Source organism: Rhinolophus ferrumequinum, chromosome 6, assembly GCF_004115265.2.
Source record: "Rhinolophus ferrumequinum isolate MPI-CBG mRhiFer1 chromosome 6, mRhiFer1_v1.p, whole genome shotgun sequence".
Taxonomy (NCBI): Eukaryota; Metazoa; Chordata; class Mammalia; order Chiroptera; family Rhinolophidae; genus Rhinolophus; species Rhinolophus ferrumequinum.
The window spans coordinates 34,866,006-34,890,015 of NC_046289.1; the positions used below are offsets into that span (position 1 = coordinate 34,866,006).

Below are 24,010 nucleotides of genomic sequence, written 5' to 3' on the forward strand. Positions count from 1 at the left end.
CAGAATGCTATGGGGGGAAATTCAGCAATTTTTAAAGTCAATTTATTAAGAAACTCACATTATTTGCCATAGAACACCAAAGGGCTATGCTATCATTAACTCAGCAGTTGTATTATGGTTTAATTCTGCTAATTAAGGTATTTCAAGCTTTCCTTTCATTTAAGTGGAACTGGCAGTTCACTATAGATACTCTTTTACCACAGTGTGTGTACTAGCCCAAGATTTGTAAATCTGACGTTCTAGTTTATGTGTATAGGTCAATCCCAATCTTTCAATAATAGACAAATAACAGTAAGTCACCTTCATTAACACAGAAGAAAGGAAGGAAGGCATAGATGGATAAAACTTTCGGGTAATCTAAAATCCTCATTTCTGTCATTATGTTCCATCATCCAATTATGATGTTCCTTTCTGAAAGTGCCAAAAATGCAGTGCCAGAGGATGGGCTGAATATTCATTTCTTTTCCCATCTATAGTCCTTTTCTTTCATTTTCTTTTGGGTAAGATAATTAATGAGATGGTCAAAAGAAGGGTAGATGGAAGAAAAAAGACAGTAAATGAAAAGCCAGGGTAAATTAGCCGCTGAATAACTGAGAAATGACAGTGCTCCCATTTACGAGGTGTGATCAAACTGAATGTTTAAAAAAAAAATTTATGACAGTAAATGACACATTGCCAGTAATCCCCCTTAAAATACTCCCCCTCTCTTTGAACACGCTTATCCCATCATTCTTGCCACTCTCTGAAGCAGTTCTGGAAGTCCTCTTTCGTGAATGTCTTTAGTTGTGCTGTCATGGCTGCCTCTATATACTGAATCATTTTGACTTTGGGGAAGAGCCAGAAGTTGCATGGTTCCAGATCCGGTGAATAAGGTGGATGAAGACACACTGTAATGTTTTTATTTGACAGAAATTGCCATATACCAGAAGTGATGTGTGACATGGAGCATTGTCATGATGGAGGATGATTTATCATGATCACACTTGAAAACATACCTTCTCTCAACCATAGCTCACACCTGATTGACTGAACCAACAAGTTGAAACTTGTAACACACTCTTACTAAGGTTCGACAAGCCAATTCCTGTATCGACGATCCCTGCCTTTCCATTGGATGGCAATCGGCAGCAGCATTCATCGTATTTTGTGATCACAATGGAAAGGCTAGGTGTCACACATCACTTCTGGTATATGGAAATTTCTGTCAAGAACATTATGGTGTGTCCTCACACACCTTATTCATCAGATCTGGCACCATGAGACTTCTGGCTCTTCCACAAAGTCAAAATGATCATGAAAGGTAAACATTTTGAATCGATTCAGGACATCGAGGCAGCCACGACAGTGCAACTAAAGACACTCATGAAAGAAGGCTTCCAGAACTGCTTCAGAAAGGACAAGAATGATGGGATAAGGTGTTCAAAGAGTATGTTGAGGGGGATTAATAGCAATTTGTCTTTTACTATAATAAACTTTTAAAAAATTTAAACATTCACCGTATTTTTTGATATCTTGTACTTTTAACTTTATGTGCTTGTTCCTGTTAAATCTTAGACACAGAGGCATGAATTGCTCACTTCAGGAGACTCTTCAGTTGATGGAAAAACTACTTCTGATAATTACAGAAAAATTAACTTTCCTTAGATATTAAGGACTTAATCCAAAATGAGAATATTTATCATCTGTAAATTAATATTGTTGCTGGCTTAAAATGACTTCTCTTTTTTTGTGCTGGTTTATTTATCAGAAATTAACTTTTTGCATCAATAGCTATGTAATAGATATGTAATATTTCCTCATTTATTCTTGGGATCACAAGAGTAAATTACATGACATAGTACTATCTTTAGTTTTTTCTTAATTAGATTTGATACAATATTGTTTTACTATAACAAGAAATAAATTATGAGAATGTTTTTCTAATATAACTAACTAGGCATGATAATAGTTTATAGCTAATGAGACAGAATACCCATATGTCTCATAGATTTACACTTTACTATCTTTGGGGCTCTGACATGAGAAACACTTATAATAAAATACTTAAGGAAAGGAAAATGCAATTAAGATTTAATTTATGAACTACCTTAAGGTAAGAAATTATATCCTTAATTAACAAATTTATTACTGTATTAATTTATAGCAAACCGTCTGAAACTCATTGCTCTGAAATTTTACAGTAACGTGATTCATTAGAGACGGGATGCAGCATATGTTGGGCACAACTTAAACCTTCTCCGAGGGAGTCCGATGACGGATGCACTGAAGCACTCATTATCAAGCTGGGCCATTTACCTGGAGTTCATTCACAGGGATCCCAGAGACGCAGCCACAGGGTTTCATAAGGAATCCATCTTTTCATCTTTTTCTGAGCCCTAATTTCCCCCATCTCTAAAATAGCAAAAATAGTCCTTTATTGACTAAGGTTGCCCAAATTCTTTGAAAACTTGACATGTTAAATAATGATGGACAAGAGTGATGTCTCAGTCTTGTTCATCTTGGGGAATGAGTGTTTTATCACAGCCTCGGAGCTCCCGAAAGCAGAAAGGGAGTAACCGAAAAGACGCAGTCATAGTTTTATGATTCAGCACTGTGTTAGCGCAGGAATCAGCCAGCAGCAAAGATTTCCTCTTAGTGTACGTTTTTTCCCCCTTAAATCTTAGAGAAGGATATGAAGGTTAGGCTGTCTTGGAAATTAATTTGGAAAGGTGTTATTTTGACCTTATTTTGCTTCTTTGGCAGCACTCGGATTACCTAATAGAGTGCTGAGCACATTGAAGGTAGTTAAATGATAAGTTAAGCAATGGGATTGGAATATAATCAACACATTTGTATATGAAAATGACTAAGGAGTCAAAAAAAATCTATGAGGAATAACAACTCATTCAGATTTAAAACCATCTCATGATGTTGTTGTAAAAGAACAAAGATCTGAAAGATCTTGTTCAACATGTAGAAGAAACATGTTGATTCATACAGTTTTGTTTTTAAAAAGTCAATTACATGATATAAAAGCATTTTTTAATGTTCTCTACAGATGTATCAGATGTATCAGTTCTCTACAAAATGTATCAGTTGATTGACTAAAAATTCTATTTTTCTGGCAATCGTATGTGTCCTCAGCCTCCAGATATAAAAAGTAATTTGGGTACTTTTGTTTTCAAATGTTTTATTTGTTCAGCTTTTATGAATTTTTTTAGACTATGTATTATCAGAAGTAATTACAAAAGGCAATAGCAATAAATAATGAATAGTATATCGAGTCTCAGACAAAATGGTACTTTGACAATTTAAATGTAGATATTCTTTCTCACTGTATTTCTTATTGTCCTATAATTTTAAAAAGCACAGTGCCAGATGACATGAATTTATACATGAGTGATTCTTCTGAGAATGTCTTGTCATATCCCCAGAGGCATAATTGGAATTGCATATAAGCCTTTCATTTACGATAAGGATAATTGAACATGAAGCACTTCAGTGAAGATTTCACCATATGGGAGAAGTTGCACCATTCCATTGTTTGCTTGAAATTTGTGGTGACAATATTCAAGTAAAAGAATAATCTTTATGACCTCCAGGAGCAGTCTGGCATTTTATTATGAACTATTTTCATGGCTGAAGTTACAGCATTCTGTTGATAATGGGCCTTGTACGCTGGCATGTGTATGCAGTATGTGGGTGTTTAGTAAATACTATTGATGATAAGACTTAATTTAGGCATGACATTTGATGAATGCTTATGATTCACTTACCTCCATGGTGCTCACAGATGCCCTTGTGTTTTAATTTTGTAAAAGTTAAGGAGCCAATTTAGCCTTAAAAAGCAATGCCTGTACTTCTTGCACACAGTTCAGATTGATGGGTTTCCCGGCAAGTCTTCCTTATTTTTGGTCAATCTGTTTGGTGAGAAGCCTGCTAAAGACCCCTGGAGAAGCCTGTGGTTCTGATGGATTTCACGGCTACAGGTGGCTCCCTGCTTCTACTCAGACATTTTGCAAATGTGAAACCAAGATATCAGTTGGGGAATGAGAATGTAAACAGGTCCTCACAAATCCATCAGAGTTATTAGAGAAATAATTCAAAATACAGATGATGGTAGTGATGGTAGTGACTTTGATGTAAGAAAGAAAGCTCATGTCATTACACAATTCTTCAATAAAAGATTCAAAGCTGTCGAGCCTTTTGGGAAATAAACCTAGTTTGAAAAATCTAAGTCTTTATTTTCATTTTTGAATAACTGTAACTGATCCAATTGCTATAATTCCCATGAATTTCTGGTTTATGAAAATAAAGATACATATCCACATACATGCATAAAGCTTGACTGTAACATTAAGGTATGCAATGATAAATTCTGGGAAAGACCCACAGAAATGAGTAGAGTTCTGAGAATACTGAACTGGCCTTAATGCAAACCCAATATGTTTCCAAACTCAACCATCTAAACAAAAGGAAATCATACATTAATTGCTGAAATCCCAAGTTCTATGTTGTGTTTGGCTTTTGGTTTATTTGTTCTATTGTGTTCCCCATATGTACAGTCAATTATACTGACCGTCTTTTCTTAAGACTCGGACTTTCTCATGGCTTTGCTCATTGTGTGTCTCTGTCTGGAGAGGGTGGGACCCTCCTGTTGCCATCCTGTCCATCCACACAAACACCAGCTCCTCTGGGATGCTCCTCCGTGTCCCACTATTCAGAAAGGACTGCTCTCTTTTCTGCATTCCCACAGCACTTTCTCCTTCCTGTATCTTCTGTTTCCTTACCTTTCGTCTCTGCTGTAGCCAGTATATTATAAACTCCTAGTAGGCAGCAGACGATGTTTTACCTGGGTAGCATGAGAAGTGCTTTTGGACCCAGTGTGGCAGATGGGTTCCCAGTGACCACATGATGAATCAAAGTGGACATTTTTCTCCTCAACCACCCAAGAGGTCCTAGGCCCTTGATATTGTCAGAGATTGTGCGACCATTGTGTGGTCATAGCAAAGAGAAATAACCCTTTTTGTCTTACTTGTGTTTCAATTGATTCCTAATGCAGAGCAAATCGGAATGGCCAACGTTGTAAGACTATATTTCGGCATTCTGCTTTCTCAGCTTCTTTCATGGGGGACCAATTCTGTGAGGAACAGGGCTTGCTCCTTCAGGGTTCCCAGCAGAGTTCTCATCAATTATTCTGGAATTCTAGAGGCAAAATAACTCATTGCTGGGGCAAGTGGCCATGAAAAGTGTATTTCCTTTGTCGTGAGGTGTAGTAGTGAATCTTTTCATATTCATGTTCCTAATATACAGCCTCAGAAATGCTCACTATGTATTGATACTGACTTTATTCAGGCCTCAAATCAAAAAGCATCCTTTTCAAACTGTGTATGTTGATGGTGTTTTTGAAAAACACTCCGATGGGGGAGATTGCAGTGCGGAATGACATGACTTCATGTAGAAGACTTTCTGGCTATCATTGTCTTTATTTAACATTTGCTAGAGAGAACGTCCATTCTTTTTGTTAATTGTCTTCATCAGTTCAGGCTGCTGTAACAAAATACCATAAAAAGAGTGGCTTATAAACAACAGAAACTTATTTCTCACAGTTCGGGATGCTGGCAGTCTGAAATCAGGGTGCCTGCGTGCTCAGGATCTGGTGAGGGCCCTCTCTGGGTTGCAGACTCCTTGCCGTGTCCTCACATGGTGGAGAGCAGGGAGCAGCAGGCTCTCTCCTGACACTCACAAGGGAACTAATTCCATTCATGAGGGCTCTGCCCTCATGACTTCATCTAATCCTAATTACCTCCCCAAAGCTCTACCTCCTAATGCCATCACATTGGAGAGGAAGGATTTCAGTATATGAATTTGGGGGGTGGGGACAGATTCAGTCCATAACAGTAATGAATACTTTAAAAAAAAAAATCAAACAGTATAACATCATGTTTAACAGCAACTGCTTTAGAAACCAACTACCCATGTTCAAATCCTTCTTCAGCTACTCATAGGGTGACCAACTGGTCTTGGTTTGTCCAAGACGATCCCAGTTTTAGCACTGAATGCCCTAACATCCTGGAAAACCCCTTCGTCTTGGACAACACAAGATCATTTGTCATCCTAGAAATGTGATGCCTTGTTCAAGTCATTTACTTTCTCTAATTCTCGGTTTCTTCATCTGCAAAATGGGGATAATAATAGTGCCTGCCTCATAGGGTTGTTATAGAGCTTTAATGAGTTAATGCATGTACAACTATTAGCACAGTTTAGCACATAGGAAAGTTAAATAAATCCAGCAATTGCCATCCTTTTTATTAGCTCGTATAATTTTTTTTTTTTTTTAACACTGAGACACTTGGAATGAAATGAAAGGAAAAGAACCATATTAACATGTGAGTGACAAAGCTCAAGGCTCTGTTATAGTCATTTCATGGCTAAGGCTCCTCTCCCCCGTCCCCGAGTCATTGATAGAATGGAAACTGGGGTGAGGGAGTAAGAGCGTAGAAGATGGTTAGCCCTCTAAACACAATCCAGGGCTCTGTGGTCTGGGGGCAAAAATGACCAAAGCAGATCAGATCAAGAGCCATGACGCATCTACATTCTGAGGTAGGGCTGTACCTCAGTTATCTCTAGTTGTCCAGCCTAAGTAAGGGCAGGCCAGATGATCTAACTCCTGATTTTAATCGTTGGCCCATGCCATGCCTTTGGAAGAGCTATCGTATCAGGTATAGCTGCTATGAGGTCCTATCTTTGTGTTACCAAAGAAAAGGGAATTCTTCAAACATTGGCTGAGTCCTACTTTGTAAATTTAGTCACTCGGAAGAATTCCTTGGACTCTTACTCAGTGTTAAGTACTGTGTTAGGGATACAGAGGTAATAGAAGCTTTCTGGTCCTCAAGTATCTCCCAGGTTAGTGTGACTATAAGACAAGGTAGACGGCCATTCAATAAGGTTTGTCACTATCTGCTTAACTGATGCAAGTGTCTTTTCACTTGCAAAGTGAGAAGGTGACAACTCTGGCACATTCAAAGAGATCAGTACTCCAGTAATGGGCCTATCTGGGGCTTTTATGCAGGTGTATAGTATTTGTACTCTGGCCCATGGGCAAGAGGAGTAAGAGGAACAAAGTAGTTAAAGCGTAGGAAGGGAGAAAGAACCCAAGGAAGGCATCATAAGGAAACAAAAAAATTGCATATTGTCTCTGCTCATCTTTTAGGTCTCAGCTTAAATGTCACCTCTTTAGAGTGGTCTAAACATCTTATCTAAAGTAACCCAACCCTCCCCACTGATAACCTTCCATTTTTTTCTGTTATTCACTTGTGTTTTTTTCAGTTATTTTATTTTGCTGTATTAGAGTATAAGCAAAGGTGCTCTAACAAAGAGATACAAAAGCAGAGTGGTTCAAACAAGCTAGTTTATTTCTATTATTTAACAGTCCAGAGGCAGGTGAGCAGTCAGGTAAGGGTCTGTCCCAGGAGGTCATCCAGGCCTCTGGATTCCTTCTCTCTTGCCGCTCAGCAACCCCTCCAGCGTTGCCGGCATCTGCATTGTTAAAGCTGGCTCAAACAGGCCATGTTCGTGGACTAGCTCATAGGAGGGGTCTAAAAAGAGTGGAGGACAACCAGCTTCTGTAAGGGTGTGATCCAGAAGCAACACACCTTGCTTCCATTCACATCCCGGTTATGTGTCCACACCTAGCGGGAGGGTTGGGAAGGGTATGTAGTCTTTAGCTGGGGAGCCATAAGCTGAAATTCCTTGAGGTGGGGAGGTGTCTATTGCTAAAGGGAAGAAGGACAGGATAGACAGTGGGGGACAATTAACAGTCTCTGCCATGTTTGCGTAGTTGTTTGTTTCTGCCTTCCATGGGACCAGAGACTGTACATCTGTTTCATTCACTGTTATATCCCCAGAAATTGGGATAAAGGCTTAGCACATAGTAGGCACTCAGTATATACTGGAATGAATGAAGTTAAATAAACCCTGAAAAATACCATGTTTGTTATATCATGAATAGGTTTGGCTTGTCTTCATTTTGGTACTACCCAAACCCTACTTTAGAGTTTCCACATATTTATTGATTAGTATGATTGAGACTTGAAGCCATTCATTGAGACCCAGCGTGGTGAGTGGCTGACACATAGCAAGTATTCAACAAATTTTAAGTTTCTTTATTTCTTTTGGTCAAGAAGAAAAAATTCACGTGTAATATATAAAGATATGTTAAGAAATAATATTATTAATATTGCCATTCAGAGAAGAAATCTGAAGTATTAAAGAATTCCCTTAAAAGGGTTCATTTTCAAAAATCAGGCCTCCCTCTGGTCAACTGACAAACTGACCAGCAGCTAACAGGCAACTGGGTAGCTCTGTTTTAACCCTTGGTTTCTTCTCAAAATACAAGAGACTCTGCCTTAACAACTTCAAGGTAAATAAAAAATAATATATTGAATAACATACATGAGTCGGAAGCAAAACTCATTTAAAAAACAACAGAAGGTGTATTGACTCCAGCCTGTTTCTACACACTTAGAAAAGGGAAAACTTGATTCTCTGATTTCTTTCCAAGTGCTGTTTTCAAGAAGCATTTATTTTAAAAACCACTTTGTGTTGAGGGGCAGATTTAAACTCCAGCTAATTGTTAACCAATTAAAAAAAACAACAACTCTTAAATGGAATTGACTTTTGTTTGTGGCTCAATCTGTTAATTTAGTCCTTAACTAGAACAAATGATCATTCTTAGGAGTCGTGTTAGAGGATTCCCAATACCAGATGCAAGAGCTAATATCTGCATACTATTTTTAGAAGTTTCTTTTTAAAAAACATGAAAATTTAATGCTTCTATTGAATTACTGACATAGTAATTGGTTACTAGTTCTTTTTTCCAGGATACATTTGGCTTTGGCGTCTGCTCTCATTTTGTGAAATCTTACAGGACAAAGAAATGCAGCGTCCTCTGCAAGCTCATATTTATTTAGGGTTTTACCCAGACCCTTTTCACTGTTCACATACTAGCTTGTTTAGGGAGTCTGTTTTTGCCCTCACACATGACACATCCATTTCAGATTACTCAAAAAGTTTGACTGTGAGAGGTGTCTAAAGTTTAGATTGCATATATAGAAATTCAAATAAACACCTGAAGTTATTTGGCTGAACATTCAAAGCATTAACCTTTCTGTCTTTGGAAATTCATGACCTATTCTTTAGCCTACAAAATCCTCCACATCCTTCAAGATTGGGCTCAAGTCCCTTAAATCCTGTGAAACTTTCCTAACTGGGCACTTCTGTAGTGAAAGGATTTTCTTTTCAACCCATCTCCAGTCTCTCCGAGAACTAGTCTGTCTGGAGCTTAGAGCTCCAGGCTAGATTTGAATGCCAGTGCTGAGGCACGTTCACTATTTTTTCATAGCTTCCGTGGGAACCACTCTTTTTCTTAGATTCTGTATTGTTGAATCCTGCCCTTTCTTTGCTACACTTTCCACTAATTCTTCCAGTTTGACATGCAGGTTAGACACAAACAAGAGCGTTTTACTAGGTCTTTTCCAAATAGCTGTGTAGTAAAGTAAAAAGACATTTAAAAATATTTACATTCCTGAGCCTCACTGGTCTCATCAAAAAAGTCATTGCAGCGTTATTTATAATAACAAAAGAACTGGTGACAACATAAATGTCCAACAGAACGGGAATGCTGAAATGAATTTTAGAACATTGATTTTATGGAATATTGACTTTTTTATATATAAGATAGATCTCTCTATACCAAAATGGAAGTATGGCCTTCGTATAGTAAATAGAGTGTACACATATACAGTATGTACACACTGGAGGTGCCAAAAAAATGTATACGCATGACTTGAATTCATCTTTTGTTATTGGTATATATTGAGTGTTACAATTTTAATACAGTTTTTTCCTTTCTTAAAATGTGTGTCCATTGTTTTTGGCTCCCCCTGTATATACACATAGACAAGGCACATATGCATACAGTGCACGTCTCACTTTCCTTACAATAGCAACTCTTCTCCAAATTCCTGAAAACAAATGTGTTTATTGATCATCATGTAAGTAGATTACACTAGAAAAGTGCAGTATTTTCATTATCCCCTTAGAATGTGCAGTTGATTGAAATTTTGCATTGATGTCAGAAATTTTGCGTGTTTTAAATTCATTACTTATTATTTATTGTCCTTTTTCTTCCTGGGCATTAAAGGAAAGAAAGTGGGAAGAAAAGAAATCTTGATGTAGTTTCCTGACTGAGCACTCAGAACCACTTGGATCAATACTTCCAAACTCTGGCACATCAACGGCTGAGTTATTGTCCTGCTTTAAACACGCGGTTTACCTTGGCCCATAGATCAGATAGCTCAGAGGAGCAAAATGAAAGCTGTTATTGATAAAGGACATTAATCTTTCTTGTCACTTTCCTTGATTAGAATGGCTACCTCTGGGTCCATTTTCTGTATACCTAGCAAAATTAATTTTCTGCATATACAGTATTTTGATCTTGAGTGTATGTGAGTGAGTGTGTGTGTGTGTGTGTGTGTGTGTGTGTGTGTCTGTATGTGTGAAAGTCAAAGGATTTGCCTCTGAGTCCCAGGCGATGTGTCCTGAATTTGTTTTATCTTAATTTGTCCCAAGTTCATCTGTTTCTGTTCTTTCAACCTGCGTTCCAACATGAGATTATGATTGGGATTAGGAATGCTCAAAACCCAACATTCAATTTCAAATATTCCATGATTAGCAGAACACAGGAATTAGGTTTTGAAAACTTGAGGAAGAAAGCATGCTATATAAAGGCGAAGTGGTACCTAATGACAATTGCATTTCAACATAAAAGCATTCTCTTCTGCCCATGTACCTCAAAAATGCAGTCTCTTTTGAGTTTTCGAAATCCACTTTGATGTACTCTTAGTAAAACGTTAAGTCCTAGAGCACACACTTTCTTACCTAGAGCATGTAACACTTTATATAAGAAATGAACGTTGATCAGCCATTGAGTCTACTTTGTACAGAGATGGTTTCTTTCTACTTTATTGAGTCGTTAAGCTGTGACATGATTCCAAATTCAGATCCATCGAGCTTTGCTTGAGAAGCCAGCCACAAACCAGTGGGTCTCCTTTAATCCTCACAGCAATTCTGAGAGTGCTAGTAGCATCTGCTTTGGAGTCACATTGCCCTAAATCCAAGTTCAGGTTTTGTCATTTCTGCCTGTGTTCCTCAGAGCAAGTTCCTTAACCTCTCTAAGCTTTAGTTCCTTTATCAATAGCATGGGTGTGGTTAAAAAATGCCTCATTAAAAAGAAAATGCCTCATAGATTATTTAAGCTTAAAATGAAATCATCCATTCAATTATCTCGTTTAGCACATAGGAAGCATATAACTTACTTGTTGTGTTATCTTCTTTTTGCCAGTGAGGATACTGGGGTTTCCCAAGAGTTTAATGACTTATTCAAGGTCAGTAACTTGATGGGGATGGAACTCCAAGTTCTCTGATGCCTGTGGTTTTTCTATGGGTGAATGCTGCACCGTAAGGCACACAACACACCTGCCATGTCCTGCTGAGCTATACTGCTTGGCCTGTCATGTCACATGCCACAGCTCACCACAGCACAGCACATGCGCCCACACACCACACACCACGTCGTGCCACACCACCGCATGGCAAAAAATACTTCATACCACATCACGCCATATCACATGCCATGTTATCTTTCTGACAGGTTTATCCCTCAGTCATCATCCTCATTTGTCCTTCCCTGCATATCTCCCAAAGCGTATCACTGTCTATGACATTATTTTAGATCCCAGGGACTTAGGTTCAATTCCCAACACTGGCACAAAATCCAAGACTTTCAGCAGAGGATGCACACCTCCTGCAGAAGCCCGTGCCCACCAGAGAATGGACTATTTTTGGGAAGGTGGGGTCAAGACACAGTATGGACTAGCAGCAGCCTTACAAGGATGGCCCTGCGCTGTGTGGTCGTAGATTTTCCTTTACAAAACACATTCTATTGAGAAATCCTGACTCCAGCTTCAGCTTGATCATGTGGATTGATCCAGGCTGAGGTAAATCCCCTTTTTAGGGTCTTCTTCAGTCTGTTCTGATAGATGCAGGTCTTAGGCAATTCTCATGAAAATTCTTTGTATCTGACTTTCATGTCTTTCAAATTTATGAAGTGTACCCAGTGCTGTGGCTAACAGTGCATTTTGGAATTATGCAGTTATTTAGGAAAAAAAGCTATTTATGTCTTTACAAGTGCTACAAATGCAGCATCAGCTCATAGTATGGGGCAGCAAGTATAAAGTTTGTGAATAACAATAGGAAATTTAAGTGAAGGGAGTCAAAACTGGGAGGAGAAATAGTCCCACTGTCCCCTACTTTGCTCATCAGCATATAATCAGGTCCAGGTCAGATTTTGGACAGTGACAGACGAACCAGCAGGATGAGTGTGGACACATATTCACTGATTGATTTCATAAATATTTACCAAACAAAACCTATATGCCAGCAAGTGTGGGAAACTGTGAGATACAAGGTGCAGTCCATGTATCCTAAGAGCTCAAATGTGAGGAACACAAAACATGTGAAAGTGAGAATGAGGAAGGTTCTGGCCTGAGCCATGAAACCAAAGAGGGGACATGTCTGTCTTCAAATCTGAACGACTGTCATGTGGAAGAAGGAAGCTGGGTTGGGGGTCCCATCATGGTGTGTGCAACACTATTGCTGTCATTCCACATTGTTTTCTTTTTCTTTGTTTTTAAGTGAAATTAAAAATTTAAATAGTAATACATTCATTGGGTTGAAAGGAAAATTATTTTTTAAAAGAAGTACACAATAAAAGTTTGCCTGCCACTTCTGTTACTGTGTATATCCTGTCCCACCCTCTTGGTTAATAATTAGTTCTTACGTGTTTTCTCCCGCTGTTTCTTTATGCAGATACAAACAAATGCAAATAAGTATTCTTATTGCTCCCTTTTTATTACACGACAACCAGCATTCTGTATCTCTGTATCTACATCTGTAACACATATTCTTCATCTTACTTTTTCACTAAACGATATTTATCTAGAAATCTTTCCATATCAGTACTACATAGAAATGGTCTTCCTTCTTTTGTGCAACTACACAATATTCTGTGTGTAGAAGTACGTAGTTGTTTTTAACCAAACCATGATAATAGACATTTGAGTTGATTTTAATTTTTGTTATTTCTAACTGTACTGCAGTGACTAACTTTGCTCATATTCCTTTTCTACATGGGCAAGTATGCCTATAGAATAATTTCTGTAAGTACGATTGCTGGCTCAACGAGTAAATGCATTTGTAATTTGGAGAGGCACTGCCAAATTGTCCTCCATAGGAGTTATACCATATTCCACTCCTCTCAGTAAACGGGTGCTTGTTTTTCCCCAGCCTCATCAAATGAGTGTATTGCCAAAAATGTTTTCATTTAAATTTTTATGTTCTCGGGTCATTTATATTGCTTTTTCTATGCAAGTGTTTATTCTTGTCCTTTGTCCATTATCTACAACAATGGATTGATGGTCTTTTTTTTCTTGATTTCTTGGAACTCTTTATATGTTAAGGAGATTAGCTCTTTATGTGCTGTGTTGTTTTCTGTCGGAGGTGTCTGTTTCCACAAATAGACTTTGAAGACAAACATGGGACTAAAGGCTGGGAACAACAGTGAGGTATATTTAAGTTCAATTTGTCGAATAATAACGGTCCCTTAACATGTGATTCTTAGTGCTTTGATTCCACTGTCTCACAATAGTCTTCACAATCACCCTGTGAGGTGATAATTATTATTAACCGATGAAACTGAAGCACAAAGGTATTAGGAAGTCTGCCCATAGTCACAGCTAGTAAATGGCAGAGTCAGTATTCAATGCCACACTTTTGACTCCACAGCCCAGGCATTAACTATAACACTTATTAATAATTAGGTTTGTATAGCAATATTTCCATCAGTGAACATATTCAAACTAAGGTTGGGAGATGGTCAATGCTTTATCTTGTGGATGAGAAGCTAGGATAGGATGGGGATTGAATCAGATGACTTCAAAGAACTCTTTCAGTTGTTCTTTATTTGTTTTCCTGATGATGCCATGCCTGACCAGAACGATAAATCAGGACGTATGACATGTGAGGGCTCCATATGGGACTTCCCTGCTCCAATTATGAACCCCCAGCATCGCTGCTACAAGCAGCCAGTGGGACCTGAACTTCCGGTTACAAGCAATGGCTTCATGGTGAATGTTGATGACACACTGGGTTACTAAGCCTGCATTTGTATGGAAACGTCCTTTATTTCTGTGCTTTGCACATGGTAAGTGTTCAGTAAATATTTTGATTGTTTTAACACATGATTGATGGTAAAGCTTAGTCCAAAAGCTCTTGAATGTAACTCAATCAGATGGAATATGGAGGTAATCAGCCAGTCAGTAAACGATGTGCAAAGCACAGTGCTAGAGACTCAGGGATATGAAGAAATATGAGCCATGGTTCTCAACAAGCGTCCAGAAAAAAAGATCACTGGGATAAAAGCAGAAAAACCCATGGATCCCAAATGAATGGTCACAGCCCTTGGAGTAGAGATGAGGGAGAAAGCATTGAGGAGTGGGGTGAAGGGAGAGACTCTCTAGAGGAGGTGCACGTCACCAGAGACTTTATTTGGATTTGGGGAGAAGTGAAAGAGTCTTTCAGTTGAGGGGAAGAACTTGAGCAAAGGCATATAAATAGAAAATACCATGTGTGGGGGCTTGAACGGTGTGTTTCCTGAGCAGGCTCAGAAATAAAATCATAAAGGCAGACGGAACCTGACTGATGAGGATCCTGAATTCTAAGCCAATGGATGAGCAAAGATGGCCACCAAAGGCCCTGGAATAGAGAAGTACATGGTGAAAGTGGTGTTTTAGGGAGGTGAATATGTCAGCCATGTGCAGGATGGCACACAGAAGAGGCAAGGCTGGAAGCTGGAGAACACTTAGGAAACGATCAGTCATTCGAGTAGAAGTTGATAAGGGTCTAGCTGTGAAGGGAAAGGGTCATGTGAAAGGAATTATGGGGATTAGCTAGATGATTCTATGTAAGGTGAGGGAGCAAAAGAATCATTAAAGTGCCAACAGACACTGATAGTACACATTTTTTGCTCCTATCCATGTATGCATAGCACTGAAGAAATGTGACCAAGAACAATTATTTTTCTTTTTGAAAATCAGAGAGCAAAATTCTATCAACAAATGATAAATAGATTGGGGTAACTCTTGCTTTTGTTCCAAAGGTAATTCTTTGTGTGGCAGAGGTAATGTAGGGCTTTCTCTGTATTAAAAACATTAAGAGTCGAATGCATCTAAATCAGGTGGGTGGCTTAGATAGTGGAGATGGTTGCATCACTCTGAATATACAAAAACTGCTGAATTGTACACTTTGAGTGAACTTTATGGTTTGTGAATTATAAATCAATAAAGCTGTTATTTTTTTTTAAAGCAATGAGACTGTAGGATTTTAAGAACCTTTTCTTAAATTTTAAATAAATATTTACATCTACCCTCCCTCCCCAAAAGATTGTCCCCCAGGGAAGGCCATAGAATCACATTTCCAACTTTGGACCGCAGGCAAAAAATATCTCACACTTCCAAGCTCATTAGAACTTCTGCTCCCATTCCATCTCAGTGCTGTACAGCTTTATGCTTTCCAAGGTACTGCTGAGAACCATCAAAGAAACTCAGACAGTGGTTTGCCGGCCAGGCCAAACTTTTATCTCTAACAATTTTGTGCAAGCCCTGGCTCTTCAGAGGAGAAAGAAAAGCCCACAACTTGCTGAATCATTTTTTATTAAACACTAATTTTGCAACCCCCACAGCTAAATCTATTATTTAGGCAGGCAAGCTTTAAATAAGGCAGTGAGTTGGGGAAAGAAAGAGTAGTTACTCATCTTCTTAAACTCCTGAACATGTTATCAGCTTTGTCTTAGAGTCTTTGCTATAGAATGCAGGCTCATTTTTTTTTCTTTTTTAGTCTAGTAACTAACGAATCGCATAGATAAAATTTTAAAGAATGAGTGTTCCTGGGTTTCTCAGCACCCATTTGTCATGTTAAATCACAGGCCACTTAATTTCAGAAGGAGAATGTTTTCTAGGTGACACAGAGGCTCCTGGAGCTTCTCTGGCGTATCCATCCATCCTAGATGGCTCTATTGTCAAATGTGTCATAGCTTCAGCGCTGTGGGCCTGCTGATTTCTTAGCACTCAGAAAAGATAAGTGGGAGTTTCAGGGAAAAAGTCTCACAGCCTAACCTCTGGGTAGGCTACGGCCATCCATCACATGGGCAGGCTAAGGGCAAATGATTCTGGGAAAAGTGAATGCAAATTCACTCGGGGTCACTGTTTCTAGCCTAATCTTGAATTTTAATGTGCAAATCTCTCTCCACTCCCACTGTCATTCTGGGGTTTTTTGTTGTTGTTCTGCCCCCACCCCTTTAAAATATTTCTTAAATTAATGGGATTAATTTCCCCTATGCCTGTTAGTATTGTCTCTATTCAAATAATAATTGGTAATAGTAATTGATATTTTTCTTTGTGTATATTTTTTTAATCCAGATGTTTCGCTAATGGAGCATATCTACCTCTGTGCTCAGAAAACCTTTGGTTAATCAGTCTTTCTTTCTAGCATTCTCTCTCTTTCCATTTCAGAGAGGTAAGAAGGGCTTTATTGAGTTATACAAGTGTCACCTTAAACCACAGACCCTTTATCTCTACCTTGAGGAGTCAGAATAAGCTCCATCCACAAGGGGCAAAGCTCATCCGTGGGTACTGCACACTTTCGTTTCTCTTCTGTCTATTGTCTTGATAAATTCAACTTTCACACTCGAGTCAGTCATCACCATGATTGTGACAGGATCTGTGTCAGGTGCATCACTAGAAAGTACTGAACAAACACCACCGGTTCACGGAGCTCTGCAGACAGCCATGGCCTTGCATCTGGAGACTTGAGCATCTGAGGCAGACCCCAGAGGGCAACATGAGTGTGGATTGCCTATATTTAATTCCTTCTGGCCCAAACGACCCTGATCGCATGTCATTAGAGATAAAGTACCAAATCAATGAACAGATGATATGTTGCAAATGGCTAATGTCCTCCCTGCAAAACAGAGGTAAAAATAAAACCCACCGTTTTCATTTATTGAGTGTGTACTATGTGCTATGCGCAGAGCTAAGTGCATCATCTCATTTAATCCTCACAACAGCCCAATACGATGGAAACTATTGGGATAGAGAGGCTAAGTTGCCCGGAGTCTCACAACTGACAGTAGGAGAGCCTGAATGCACACCTAAGCTGCAGGCCACCAGTCAGATGTGTGCAATGTGAGGATGAGTCAGAGCTCAGAACCAGCATTTTAGGATGGAAACATGCCGTGGGAGAAGTCAAACCATTTTCAGCAAGTCATCTTTGTCATCTTCTTCCTTAGTATTGCCAGCGAATTTCAAAAACAGAACACCCACCTTTCTGAGGTTACTGAATTTGTCTGGCTCATGATTAGTTTTCTGATCCAGGACGTTGGTGGCTCCAAAAGGCTGACTGCATCAGCACATGTGACTTAATGGCAATAGTTTGAGTTTCTTTTCATCTTTCTTCCACTTAGCTTTTGGCTAGAAATAGTGACCTATGGGTCTTTCAGTTTTTATTATAAGTACTTTCCTGAAATGTTACTTGTAAAACAAACATTTGAAAAATCAATCCCGTTTTAAACGCATCCAGGTAACTGAATTGGCTGTGCGCTCCTGTCCAGCCATCTCCAGAGAGGGCGTCTTGACTCCACCCATTGTATATCTGCCTCCACACAAATCAGACCTCTAGAAAGGCAAGGACACATCCAGAGAGAAAGAAGTCAGGTGTTCCAAGGAATCTTTGGTTAGATGAAGTAGTAATTTTTAGTTGAGACAAGGGGAGTGCTTTTATTTAGTGGATTTGTATTTAACAGTGTAACAATATTGGTTCCTACCTGCAGTGACTGGCTCATGCTCTCTTTCTCAGTTCCCACATCTGCCAGCTCTGCAGGAAGCACTGACAAGAATTAATGGGCTTCCCTGAGCCTGAGGCTCAGTTCTGCTTCCCAGTTCCAGCAATCCCACAGGTCTCTGCTCTCGCATAATTTACTGTCTAAAAGGACTTTCTGTTTTCAAGAGCTCTAACTGACAGGCACTCTGTAATGTATGTACATTTTCAAGTTCAATAAGTTAGAACCTTGATAATCTTTCAGGGTACTTAGCTGAATTTAAGAAAATGGGACATGGCCACATTCAAAGTATTTAGAATATTTGTTGCTTTTACAAGGGTTCTGACAAGTCCCATTGAAATGTGTGATTTACACAAGTGACTTTGTTCCTCTTCCTCTAGTTGGTAGTATTTGAAGAGTGTGGCAAGGACGTCCTTTGCATTTCAGACTGAGCTCTCTGAGCAAGGCAGAGGTGGTAGGATAAGAATTTCAGGGTTGGGAATTCCTCCCAATTGTTGATTCTATTTATAATCTCTCTAATAATGCAGATGTACTCTAGATTCTATTCCCTCAATTATTACCACACATCGGGAAAGCCCCTATAGGCTACAGCATCACCTCAGGGAAAAGTACGTTGATTGTTTTATGGGGAAGGAAGAAGTGAAGGAAGTTGTGTCAGACTACAGGGGCAGCCAATCAGTATAAAAATCCCAGAACGCTGGAAGGGACTTCTGTGGTTATGTCGTCCAGCTTTCTGCCAAATGCTGGTTCCTGCCCAGACAGACGCTGAGCTCCTCTCTCTCTGATTGCCCACTGGGATCCAGACAGTCTTGTTTCTGAGACGCAGCTCCATGCTATTGTTGGATAACTCATATTCTAAACTGTTCTTTCACTTGATAGATGGAAAACATCCTCTTTGTAGCTTGAATCAATTAGTCCTAATTTGTTCTCAGTAGCTGCATTGAATAAATCCATTGATTGATTGGTCCATTAACTCATTTATTTGTTTTGTATTGGGTGTCTACTGTGTACAATATGGTGGGCAAGCCATGAGCCTCAAACGCCAGGAGCTGACAGGTTACTAGGCGATAACATGGACATAGAGAAGTCGTATGTCATACATGCCACGTGAGCAGTATAATTAGGTGCTAATAGGAAAAAGGAAGGGAGAACAACAGGAAGGGGTCAGATTCTGACAGGTGTGGTCAGCAAATTCATCATGGAGGAGGGGGAATTATAAGCTGCTTCGCTTTAGTGGCGTGAGGGTAAAGGGCAGAGACTTGGGTGTGGAGATGAGAAGGCTAACCTGTTGAAGTGATGGGCAGTTTATATTAACTAGAGTCAGAGTCTGAATTGAAGAGTGGAAGACTGGTCTCAGAAAGCTAATGGAGTTAGTGTGAGATTGTGGAGAGCAGTGGGGACAGGGCTATGAGATGGTATTCCCATCGTCTCAAATGCCAGGCTGCAGGGTCGAAGGATCATCCAGTGAGGCCGGGTAGAACCCTGGGACCAGTTGCTGAACTGTGTGTAGTGTGATAACTGCTGTCAGGAGACGGTGGGCTGGAGGGCTGTGCAACATGCCAGGTGGTGAGGACCAGGAGCCCTGAGGTGGCCTCTGAAATAGAAGCTTCAAGTGAGAACTGAAGGGTAATGACACAGCCCTGGAAACTACTTACCGTGTATTCTCCAAGAGAGCATCCCTTTCCTCACTCCCCACACCTGTGACAATGTACATTCATCGGCAACCCCCTCCTTGCTTTCTGGCGAACAATTACCAACTAACGTGTGGAAGTGGTTCCAGATAATTGTGGTATAGAATCCCAAGATCCAAATGTCTGTCATGAAATATTTCAGGATTGATTTCCCTACCTCTAGTGACATCTTCATGTAGGTTGAACCCACATAACAAAAGAAGCTTAAGAAATTCTTTAGGATAAAGTTGTGTGTGCACACACAGATTTAAATTTAGTGGCTTTTCTGTGTGTGTGTGTGGTCTATATATGGTAGGCAATAAGGCCCATCATTACTGTTATTATTCCTTTTGTTATTGAGCTTTCTTTGTTCTAACTTGAAAAGAGGGGCTGCCATATGCAAAGGATGTACAAGTAGAAGCTTTATGAAAATAAAGATTTGAACTGCTCTGTTGCTCTCAGAATGAGGCCACTTACTCAGTGAAATGAGTAACAGCAATTTGGGGGAATCTGCCAGACTGTCTTCTTACACAATCCTGTTACTTGTGCTTAATTCTAAATTTCAAACTTTTATTTCACAAATATTTATTGAGTACCTACTATGTGCCAGGTCTTGTCCTAGGTGTTGAGCTAGGTGAAGAGGCTCTGCGCTTTTTTCATTCTCCTTAGACAAACAGTGACTCAAGCAGCCAAGAAGAAATTTAGGAAAAGGCAAAACTTAATTTGTGATGATACTGCTTCAAAATTACTTAAGAAAAAAAAATCACTTCACAAACTGACTTAAGATGGTTTAAAAGGCATGATGGAAGGTTTCCTGACTTTTAGACTGCTTGGGTTCGAATTCTGACTCTGTCCCTTTACCTTCTGCCTGTGAGATTTTAGGTGAATTACTTAGACCCTCTGTTCCTCTGTTTCCTCATCTGTAAAATGAAGCTAATAATAGTTCAGAACTCCTAGGATTGCTCTGATGCTTAAGTGAGTCAATATTAATGAAAAGCTTGGAACTATGTCTGATACATAGCAAGTGCTCAAATATTAGCTATTACTATTATACTATTGCTACTACTTTTATTACTTTTATGAGTCGGTGCTCCTCTCATCTGGAATATTCTTCGAGTGCGTCTTAAGGGCTGTGTGTGTGTGTGTGTGTGTGTGTGTGTGTGTGTGTTGAGAGTGTGGGGCTTGATTTATAATATAGTTGTAAGAATTAGGTAAAATCCAGCTGCTTAGCATATAGTAACTTCTCAATAAACATGGTTTGTCTTCCTCTGTGACAGTATTTTATAGTCAAGAAAAACAAAGGATTTTCCTCTTCTGTTTGCTATTAATGAACTTTTGGCTGGTTTATGAATCAAATGAAAGCCAGGTGAAAACACTTGACAGACTCAAATTTGGAAACTTGTTTTGCCCATGGCATCGCTGGTGGAACTAAGAAATTCCCAGTTGGTCATTCTAAGTATCACTGGAAGGAAAAGCATGGGCCATAGATGAGTGAATGAGGAGTGAAACAAAATGAGAAAACGGAAGGAATAGGGAAGAGCACCTTTAAGGTGATACCAGTTTGGGATGAGGCCATCAGAAAACTCAGAGTCCCTTTCTCTAAGGACCTTTCAAAAGAGAAGGGATGGTGTCCGCATAGGTGGAGCAGGAGTCCCTGGAGGAAAGGGCGGGAGTAGAGGGTCTCCTGAAGCCTCTCCCAGCTGCCTGGGTCTCCACGAGCGGCCCTTCTCCCCAGTCTGCTTTCCTATTGTTGCACTTACAAACCTGAATTAGCCTCCATTTCCACTTCCGCTTAAAGACTCATGAATCATACAGAGAGGGCTTCTGTTGAGTAATACTAAGTAAGACCAAGCCACTGTGCACTGAGTTAGTAGATGTTAAAAATCACCTTTGTCATCCTCTGGGATCTGTCCCCAACTTCTCTGGGCGTGGCGGCGTATGGGAGCCTCTGTAGTGTGCAGTCAGGGAAATACCAGTGCTGTGGGCTCTCAGGGAGATCAGGAAAATGAACATGCCAACGCTGCGAGGGAACTCTAAGGTCTGGAGGAGAAGGGGTGCTGTGTTTCCCCAGGGCAGGGTGCGGGGGTTAGGCAGCGGGGAGAACTGAAGCCCGGAGCCCACTCACTGTCTGCTGCTGTTTTGATTCCTAGCTGCAGCAGATGTCTCCAGTGCCATGGATCATCCCTTTGCAGCAGCATCGAGAGATGGGGAAGGAGCGTGTTACACGTCTCTGATTTCCGACATCTGTTACCCACCTCGGGAGGAGTCTACATATTTCACTGGAATTCTTCAGAAGGAAAATGGCCACATCACCACGTCAGAGAGCCCTGAGGAGCTGAGCACCCCTGGACCCTCCTTACCAGACGTGCCTGGGATGGAGCCTCATGGCTTATTTAGTTCTGATTCTGGGATAGAGATGACTCCTGCAGAGTCCATCGAAGTGAACACAATCTTAGCAGACCCCCTGGACCAGATGAAAGCAGAAGCCTACAAGTACATTGATATAACCAGGCCAGAGGAGGTGAAATATCAGGAGCAGCATCACCCCAAGTTGGAAGAGAAAGATTTGGACTTTAAGAATGAGGACACTGAAATCTCAACAAAATCCGAAAAGATCTGTGAACCGGAGAAGCCAGCTCCTGTGGAGGGAAAATTCCTCAAGGACCATATATTTGAAGAATCAACGTTGGCATCTTATATAGATGATCTCTCTGAAGAGCAGCATACGGCACCTCTGGTCACTGCCCCAGTCAAAATCACGCTGACTGATGTGGAGCCTTCTGTTGAAACTGCTCCCCAAGAGAAGACCCCCGAGAAGCAAGATACCTGCCTGAAACCAAGTCCAGACACCGTCCCCACTGTCACTGTCTCAGAGCCTGAAGATGACAGCCCAGGATCGGTCACTCCTCCGTCTTCCGGAACAGGTAAGGAAACTGGTGTCCTTGCCTTGGGAAAACCCAGTACATGGAAATCTGAATGTAAAGGAATGAAGATTTGCATTTAAAATACTTTACTATGTAGAGTTCCCTTAAGTCTCAGTTTAACTGATTTAATTAACATACAACCTTTTCAGTCTTGCGCCCATTGTACAAAGTTTGAAATTTGGGATATTCCTTAGACTCCTGTCAGATTTGCTTTGTCAACAGTTTCTGTCTTCTATTGAGGGGAGAGGTAAGGATGACACACTGGAAACAAAGACATATCACCTGCTTCTAGGGCAACTTTCCTTCCAGACCCCCCGGGGGAATCAAGCGGTGAGCACCTTGGCTGTTCTCCTGAGACCGGCTGTGTTACCTGGGGAACGGCATATACATTCCTGGTGTCAGTTCCAAGTCTGTACAATGAACGGGGGTGGGCTTCAGGGTCTTTTGGGCGGTCACGGGCAGTGAGAGGTAACATAAACAAAGGCTACTTCTCCCCGCCCCCTTCAATTCAGCTCTGTTATTTTTTTATCTTTTTAGTTTATTGAAGATCTGCATACAATTTTATTTTTTAAACTAAAGGATTTATTTGGTTAGAATTTTTTAAAGTCTGGAATTCACTAGGCTGTGATTTTATTCACCTTGAACATTTTACTGAGTCAGAGTGTTGAATCACATTCAATAATCCTCTCAAACACGAAGGGTAACCTCTACCTGGGTGAAAGTCCAGTGTGGGAGCAGGAGCTTCCCTGTCCCCACCCTGTGCATCTCCGTCCCGTGTGCATCTCCATCCCGTGTGCATCTCCGTCCTGTGTGCACCTCGGACTCATTCAACAATAAAGATCCAAGGGTCTCAAAGATCCAGTGCACCTATTCATCCACTCGAAAAATTCATCCACTCGAAAACACTTTATACACACATTCTTTTGGTCAGGTACTGTACTAGGCAATGGTGATGCTGGATTTAAATATACATATTTATATCAGTCCCTGCCTCCCAATGGGATAGATGACCAGGGAAATAGTCACAATGGTGTGATTTGTGTTCTGAGAGAGGGAAACAAAGGTGCTAAGCAGCATCAAAGTCCAACACCTCCTTTCCCAGGTGAGCTGAGACCTGAAGTGACTTTTAAAGGAGCAGGAAGAAATAAACAAGGGAAGGGGAAGGGTGGCCTTCCAGTCCGAGAAGGTACAAGGACATGACCTGTGAGGGCGCAGTGAACTTAGCATAAGATGTAAATTGAGATTTGGTAGAGATGACAAATAAGGAAGCTGAAGCCCCAAGTGAATTAGATGTGACTTGTCCCAGCCTACAACATGAGATAGGGACATATCTGAGTCTCAAAGCCTCCTTGTACTCTTTTTGGCAATGCATCATACAACCCTTCTATTATTCCATGAGATAAAGATATTGGCCCTCTGAAGAT

The 24,010-nt window shown here is 40.2% G+C and overlaps 1 protein-coding gene across 1 annotated transcript in view; it reads left to right on the forward strand.

Annotated features, from left to right (window-relative positions):
• RTN1 (reticulon 1) overlaps positions 1-24,010 on the forward strand; it is a 172,240-nt gene that overhangs the window by 68,397 nt on the left and 79,833 nt on the right. Inside the window, exon 2 of the mRNA XM_033108154.1 lies at positions 21,813-22,586. Coding sequence (XP_032964045.1) covers positions 21,813-22,586 — 774 coding nt within the window. The remainder of the gene's footprint in view (positions 1-21,812; positions 22,587-24,010) is intronic.